At 26.4% G+C, this 8475-nt stretch overlaps 1 protein-coding gene and 1 pseudogene across 1 annotated transcript; both read right to left on the bottom strand.

Moving 5' to 3' along the window:
* Positions 1-1387: 1387 nt before the first annotated feature.
* LOC148572982 (GDSL esterase/lipase 1-like) lies at positions 1388-4207 on the bottom strand (annotated as a pseudogene).
* Positions 4208-5373: 1166 nt separating this feature from the next.
* LOC107626756 (GDSL esterase/lipase 1-like) lies at positions 5374-8475 on the bottom strand. Its single transcript, XM_016329659.3, has 5 exons — positions 8184-8475; positions 7726-7847; positions 6857-7093; positions 6519-6768; positions 5374-5774 (listed from the first exon to the last, which is right to left on the bottom strand). Exons 1-5 carry the CDS (start codon positions 8473-8475, stop codon positions 5530-5532), a joined length of 1146 nt encoding a protein of 381 aa, XP_016185145.3. The 3' UTR covers positions 5374-5529.

Raw genomic sequence — 8475 nt, 5'->3', positions numbered from 1 at the left:
TTGACGGAAAAATTAATCATGAATATTTTTGAAAAATGCAATTAAAATTAAACGGTGGACTATTTAGGCCCAATTTGGATAAACATACTTTTGAAAAAATAGTTTAAATAATAAATACTTATATTAAAAGTAGCTTATAAATAAGTTATTTTGTGTTTGATTTTTTAGTTCTAAAAATGTTTATTTTAAGAAAAAAGTGATAAAAAGCTTTTTATTATGAGAGAAGTCATTTTTTTTAACTTCTCCTTAAATACCGAAATAGTTTTTTAGAAAGTTGCAATTTTAGTTTGAAAATTGTACTATCCATTAATACTACATCTTTTCATAAGTTAAAAGTTAAAAAAAGTCACTTATGAACCTATCCAAACGGCCCTTAGTCTGGTTACTGATTCGTTGAACTCTATTTTTCCAAGACTAATGATACAGACTAATGATATCAAGTATGTTTAACGTCTCATTTTCATAGAATTAATTTTAAAAATAAAAATCCATCCATTTAAAGCGAAGAAAGGGGTTGATCCGACAAATTTGACCCGTTTAAACAATCTTACATAAAAATTATTTATTCAATGAAAATAAAATATTTAGACAAAAACGAATCCACATAAAAAGAACAAACGTGACCATATTACATCGCCCTGAGTTAATGGAGGGCCTTATGTTTATTGATCAAAAACACATAATATATATCGTGATAACAAATAAAGATATAGTACATAATTATATTGAAGAGATTCTGCTTACCTTGCACTTCAAGGCACTGAATATATGCAGAGCACTCTTGGAGATTTAACACTAACAGCAATGGATGAGTTGCAAGAGAGAAAATGAACAAATGGAAACTGAATTGCATTGACAATTACAAAAGATAAGTCTGGTAGAGATATAATTATTTATATTGTCTCCTTCTATCAATTCAAAATTTTGGGATGAGTGGTGTCATAACATGATATTATGATATCAGAGCTTTATGTCGGAAAAGTCTATAGTTAGATTTTTGGTGAACTTCAAAAGATAAAAATAAATAGCATAAGACAAATAAAAGAAGAAAAGAAGGCTTATGTAAAAAAATAAGTAAACATATTATTACTTAAAAGAATAGGTTAAAAATATAACTATTCATGTTGCCTCTTTTTATCAGCTTAAATTTTTAGGAGAACTACTTTTTTTCTAGCTGATACTCAAAAATTAATCTTTATTAACTACTTCTCTCACTGAATTTTGTACATCCATGACACTCTTAACACGTATAAGCTTTACTAGTATTTAAATAAATGACTGACATTGTTATTTATAAATAAATACATGATGACTGATTTAGTGACAATTTTTTTTTGTATGTAGCATTTTTGATAAAACAATATATAAAATAGCTGATTGCATTTTTTCAAGTTTGATGAAGCTCTCTGAGATTGTAAGGTCCTGCAAAGTTGTGATCTCCATTCCACATTTGCTCAGCAATTTGATGATAAGCTTTCTCTGTTGGATGAGCAGCATCAAAGATCAAGTATTCTTTAACATTCTCACATAATTCATACTCTTTCACACTTCTTTTCCCTCCACAGCTTTAAAATCCCCCTATAAGGACCAGCACCACAACATTCTTCTTGCTTTCCTTGAATCCTATTAAATGTTTCAAATAGTTAAAAAAAATGCGTATATTAGTTATATTATCTTTAATTGCATGTTTAGTTTATTTATCATAAGCAAACAGTTAAGCCTGATTATCAAAGGGATGAAATTTAAAAACAAATACCATATTTTGAAGGATCTTTTATCCTCTCACTAATGGCAGTGTGGAAATCAAGATATGAATACTTGAATCCTTGTAGCTGAGTTTCTAGCTTTTGAAGGAGTTCCTTAAGTGCAACATTGTGTAGCTGAGTAATTTCCATAATCTCTTCAACGCAGCCATCTTTATTGATTTCTAGATTAAGTGCTTTTGCTACGGGTAAACACCCTAATGGAAAAAGGTTTAGAAAACCAAACTTTCTTCCTCCTTTCTTATATATTTCCTCAAAAATAAAAAATCCCAATAAACATATTATTAACTATAATCCAATAATCAAAGTATTAAGTAAATAAATATTAAAATTACTACTCACGTAAATATATCTTTATGTAAAGATGATAACTAAAAATTGTTATACAATTTGACATATTTAATTAAATTACGTAATATAATATATGTTAACATCTTAACTATTATGCCAATAAATTATAACTCAAATGATATAATCTTTTTTTTTTTTCGTCTAGAAGTATCGAGTTCGAATCTCACTCCTACCTTTAACAACAAAAACATCTTAACTATCATCCTCGTACGAAAACATATAATTAATTTGGGGTCAGTTAATTAACTAATTAAATAAATAAATAATTATTAGGTGCTTACTTTGATGACAATGGTCAAGTTGCCTAGAATCATATCCACATGGACTTGTGGAGGGTACTTTTGTAAAATGATTGAATAAATATTTGGAATGAAAGGAACAAGATAATCATTGGTCCCTATACTAAACAAGTAGATAGCTTTAGATATCAATAATGTCCTAGCTTCTTCATCTCTCAATTTCTGCTTCAGCAATGTTTCAACTTCAATGAAGTATTTGAGTTGGCTACTAAGGTCAATCACCTGAAGAATATAATATAATCACATATATACATATATGAAATTCATCACTAGAGAGCACAATTTTAATATATATATATATATATATATATATTAGGGTAAAGTATATTTTTTGTTCTTAAAGTTTATTAAAAATTTTTAAAATATTCATAAATTTTATTTTATTTTAATTTTGTCCTTGAAATTTTTAATTATAATCAAATATACCATTGACAATAAAATTTTCAAAAAATTCAGGACGAATTTAGCAATAATGTATAACAACTATGTTTGATTTGTTTATGTTAAAGGTTATTCTTGTGAAATTGTTGCTGAATTGATCCTAAATTTTTTTAAAAAATTAGCTGCTAAAAGGATATTTAATGCAAATCGAAATTTTTTGGGGATAAAATTAAAACAATAAAATGTAAGAATATTTTTAAAATTTTTAACAAATTTTAAAGATAAAAAATATACTTTATTCTATATATTATTGCATACCAAGCCTTGATTCGTTTCCAGAAAGAGCTCCAGAGAGAGGGGAGAGAGAGAGAATTGATAAATTCAAAATTTCATTTGAAGAAGAGTAAAAGTTTAAAACGCATTCGAAAATTTTTTCGGGAAAATTTCCGCTAATGAGTTTTGCTTAGTATTTGAAATCAAAGCATTTAGTATTTGAAATCAAAGCATTTGGTTGATCAACGAAAGGCAATCCGTGTGATGTGTTAACAGCCAATCAAATGCTACCAATATCTCCTATTATGAGGAGGAAAAAAACAAAACTACCTAGGACAGCTGTCACTCTCTCAGTCATCATTTAACAGTGCTAAATAATGTGTGAATTTACTGTGTGGCTAGTTAACTATTATATATTAATAGATACTTGTATAAAACATATAAGTCACATTGTGTATTAGCCCTCGGATAAATGTTTTAAAAATAAAAAAAATAAATAAACAAATATATAGAAATAAGACTAAAAAAATTCGTTTATTTTTATCATTTCTAATTCTTAAATGAATAGAAAAATTGACAAATTTTATCATGGAATGAAAAGTTTTTATTTGTATTTTTTATTGTAATCACTCTCTTTTTCAAAAATTATATTTTTATTTAAAATATTTTTATTTTTCAAAAGGATTATTAAATGAATTTAGCTAATATGATGTTAAAATTATTAATTAAAATTTTTTAATAAAAATATAAAATTTAAATTATTAAAAATTAAAAAAATTATTATCATTATCTTAAAAATTTAGCTAACATGTATTCTAAGAAAGTAAGAATACATATTAAAATTATCAATTAAAAAATAAATTTATAAAAAAATGCAAAATTTAATTTTCAATGTAGTTTTTGCACATTTATTTAATTAAAAATTTAAAAAATTCTACTAATAAGATTATTAGCATATATCTTTAAAACACATTATTGCTAACTACATCCATAAAACTTTGAATGTATGTTTAGAACATGTATTAACCAAATCCTAATTATTATATTACCAATTAAATCTGGGATCAAGCGTCCATCAGAAACTCTTCCAGAGGGGTCCTTAAAGGAAGTGAGGCCATAAGGCCAGAAATTAGCCTGCATGTCTGTTGTGGTATTAATGTAGTTGTACTGTTGTTCCCAACATCAAACAATGAATCTCCAAATATGAATAATGGAACATGCTCTTCTTCTAATTCTGCCACACAAATTTGGCCATGGCTTATGGCCAGGTTTATTGCATAGCCAACCACCAAAGGTAGTAGTAGTTGAATCCTTGATGAACTAATTGCCATGCTCATTTATTATTATTATTTTTGGTTCATGTTATTAATGTTGCAGGTGTGAGGAGTGTATCAAGTTAGTCCCACATCAAAGAAAACAAGAAAGAGTGAGGAGTTTATAAAATGAGAGACTCATTAACTTACTATCCTAAGATTTTGAGTTGGATGTAGTGTCATCTCATCTTATCTTACTAGTTGTTTATATAGGCAAGGGTATTTTAAAATTGAACCTCCCAAAACTTGATTTGATACATAATCTACTTGCTGATTTTATATAAATACGTAACTGTATTCTGAGTCCCATGTTTTAATCCACTTTTTGTCAATGTTCTTTGCCATGTGTACTTTTCAAAATTTAAATTGTATATGAGAAAATAATTACATTGGAAGTAGTGTTCTATATGTATTGTGCTACTTGGTTATATATATATAAAACAGAATATGGTTAGCTAACTATATTCACTAACTAACTAACCAATAAAACCAACAATTAATCTCCTAATGTCTTATAGGAATAGCATTAGATGGACTAGTAGTTGAAGTTGGGGGTGAATGATGAATTTGAACAATGCTGCATAAGAGGGATAGTAAGAACACTTCAAATGGTGACATTGATTCAAGAACATCAGTAAGAAGTGTATTAATTAGAAAAACATGTGGTAAATGCATCTTCTCAAAGTTCTTAAGGGAGGGATGTTGTAGTTAAAAGGAAAGTTTATGCATTTTGGTCATATAGATTAAACAAGTGTAAATCACTCGTACTAAAAGTTTAATTTTTGCATAGGCATCATTATTTTTTATTTCTTTTTAATACCATGTTATGAAACTATTTATTTCAAAAATTTATGATAAAAAAAATAATATAAATAATTATATCTCTAATAAATAGCACACAAATACATATTATGAGACTAAGGATTAAAAGGTGATAATAAATTGCACGGTAAAAGCCAAAACCGTTTTTATTTCATTCAGTATATGGAATTACAGGGTTAAACAGCACACGAAACATATGTACGTATATAGCGGATGAGTAATACATACATTTTATTTAATTAACCAAAAGACAATGCAAGAATAACAAAATAAGTTGGTAAATCAAATAATGATGAGATATATATATATATCTCTTGAAGATTATTATTATTGAGATGAGAGTTGAAAGAGTGTGTTGAGATTGTAAGGCTTATTGAGAGTGTAGTTGGCATCCCAAATGAGCTGAGCAAAGTACTGGCTAGCTTTATCCGTAAAATGACGAGCATCAAAGAAGATATAATCATTTGGATTGTCACATAATTCATATTCTTTGATCCCTTTGTTCCCACCACACGCATCTAATCCTCTTAATGCTCCACTTCCACAACATCCCCCACTTCCTCCTTTGAAACCTTCATTTTAATTATTCCAACATGCATTTCAATTAAGGGCATATACTAATAATAATTATTGTATTTTAAGATTTTAGCATTTTGCATAAGTGGTGCTGTACTTGCTTTATAATTATTATTATGTCTACGTAATTTAAAAGTTTGTACTTGAATTTTTATATTATTTTAAATTTTATAATTAAATTTTTGTTGTATCAAAAATTTTAGAATTAACAAAATATTTTAAAAATGAAAGGACATTCAGGTTTACAAATTTAATACTTAAATGTGGGTGTCCTTAATTTGAAAAAATAAAATTTGTTAATTCTAACGTTTTTTTACGATAAAAAACTAATTACAAAATTTAAAACAAAATCTAATTGAAAAATTTTAAACTATAAGAACTTAATTATAAGTTTAATAAAACTATAGAAACTAGTAAAATCAATAATTTAACATAAACTAATTCTAACTTTGATCCAACTAATCTGCTCAAGTCACTACAAAAAAAAAACTATTTTGAAAGTCATTAAACAGTTATTTTAGTGGGATATTTTTGTCATTATTAATTATAAAAAATATTTAATAATTAAAAAATATATTTGACTGTCATTTAATTATTAAAAGAATTTTATTATAATAATTTTATTAATATTTTTTTTATAATCAGTAATAATAAATGTCAATTTTAAGAATTTTTTAAATATAATTGTGCATTATTCAATTGAATCAAGTTAAAAGAACCGCATGGCTGAATAATAATACCATATTTTGAAGGATCTTTGATAACTGGAGAAAGTGAAGCATAGAAATCATGGACTGAATATTTGAATCCACTGAGCTGTTTCTTAAGCTTCAGAATCATCTTTGAGAGTTGAATATTATGTAACCTTGCAACCGCTGAAATCTCATCAAAGCATTTGCTTCCATTGTTCTGAGCCCTTATGCTTGGAGAACACCCTATAGGACCCACATTTAAAAAACCAAACTTTCTTCCACCTTGCTCATAAATTTCCTATATATCAAATAAAGTTTATAATTATGAACAAGTTTATAATAAAGATATATCTACCTAGCAATAATGAAAATATATGTTTACATACTTTAATGGCATTTGTAAGGTTTCCAATGACAAAACCAACAAATTGTTGTTTATCAACCGGCAATAGGCTCACAGTGGAGTTTGTAACATTCAAAAGGCCACCATAATCATTGCTTCCAACATTGAGAAAGTACACAGATCTTTTGAGCAGTGCCTCTACTTCTTCATTTCCTATTTTCTCCCTTAATATTTTCTTTACATTTTTGAAATATTTCACCTGGGTGTGAAGGTCTATCACCTATATATATATCAACAAAGAAAATAATTAAAACCTTAGCTTCATTAATATAATATTCTATTCCAATCATTCATGGTATGTGGTCCATATCACCACTTGTACTTTACATTCTATATTTCTATGCTTGATAGCTTGAATATTTAATATCAGTAAGGTTTAATTACTTTGTTGCTTCCCATAATTTAGTAAAATTTTTAATTAGGTTTCTATATTTTTTTTTAATTGAGTTCCTACACTAAATTTTTTTTTTCAATTAAGTCCTTCTTAGTAGTAATTAGCTTAATTTTATAGAGACCAAACTAAAAAAAAAGAATTGGTATAGAGACCTAAATTTAAAAGAAAAAAAAAATGTAGAGACCCAATTAAAAAAAAATTTGGTGCAAGGACTCAATTAAAAAAAAAAGTATAAGGATCTAATTAAAAATTTTGCGAAACTATAGAGACCAACAGAATAATTAAACCTATCAGTAATTATATATATATATATATATATATATATATATAACTGATTTGTTTACTGATTTTTCGTATATATAAAATAATTGTTACAATAAACATAATATTTTAAGAAAATATATCAAAGTACCCTTTAAAAAAAATATGATTTTATTACGGGAATATGAGATTATTACATATCCTTGAGCAGTTTGAAGCAGAGCACCAGATCCCCCAGAGGCAAAATTGACTCCATAGGTGAAATCAGGATTTCCAGGATGAAGATATGGTGGAACCAGAGGCAACTTTGCAAGCTCAGCTACACACACATTATTAACTCTTCATTAGTCAAACTATTTATGTTGTTTTCTTCTGTCAGTTTAAATTTTTGAAAAAAAAATGATATTATAATAAAATATTAAAATTTTAAGTTCAAAATGTTTAGAATTTAATTTTTTCTAAATTTTAAAAACAAAAATAAATAAAAAAAATTTATGTAAAATTAAAAAAAATTAAAAAAATTATTTAAAAATATATGTAAAAATATAATAATTTATATTATTTTTTTGTCAATTTAAATTTTTAGAAGAAATAATTTCGTAATAAATAATATGTGAAATAATAAAAATCCGTTAATAATAATTAGAATTCTCACCAATGACATCTGGAATCATACGTCCATCAGAAAATCTTCCACTTGGATACTTGAAGAGGGTTATTCCATAGGGAGGATAATTTGCCTGAAAAGGAATTGTTGTATTGATATAATTGTTGTTTCCAATGTCAAACAATGAATCTCCAAATACAAATAAGGATGCATGTTTCTTGGGTAAGCATATCTGAGCCTCACTTGTGTGGATAATAAGAACACTACTCAAAGACAGCACCAACAAAAACATTAAACCACCCATATTATCTTTTGTATGCTTTATGCTTGGTGTATACAT

Source organism: Arachis ipaensis, chromosome B2 (assembly GCF_059453495.1).
Source record: "Arachis ipaensis isolate K30076 ecotype BB chromosome B2, ASM5945349v1, whole genome shotgun sequence".
NCBI classification, from domain to species: domain Eukaryota; kingdom Viridiplantae; phylum Streptophyta; class Magnoliopsida; order Fabales; family Fabaceae; genus Arachis; species Arachis ipaensis.
This window is presented reverse-complemented; position numbering and strand designations above follow the sequence as displayed.

Excerpts from the sequence above, each read along its gene's own strand:
- LOC107626756 (XM_016329659.3), bottom strand. The coding sequence starts at position 8,475 with ATGTATACACCAAGCATAAAGCATACAAAAGATAATATGGGTGGTTTA. Across the intron at positions 7,848-8,183 it reads TATGATTCCAGATGTCATTG|CTGAGCTTGCAAAGTTGCCT; the intron begins GTGAGAATTCTA and ends ATGTGTGTGTAG. Across the intron at positions 6,769-6,856 it reads ACCTTACAAATGCCATTAAA|GAAATTTATGAGCAAGGTGG; the intron begins GTATGTAAACAT and ends TTTGATATATAG.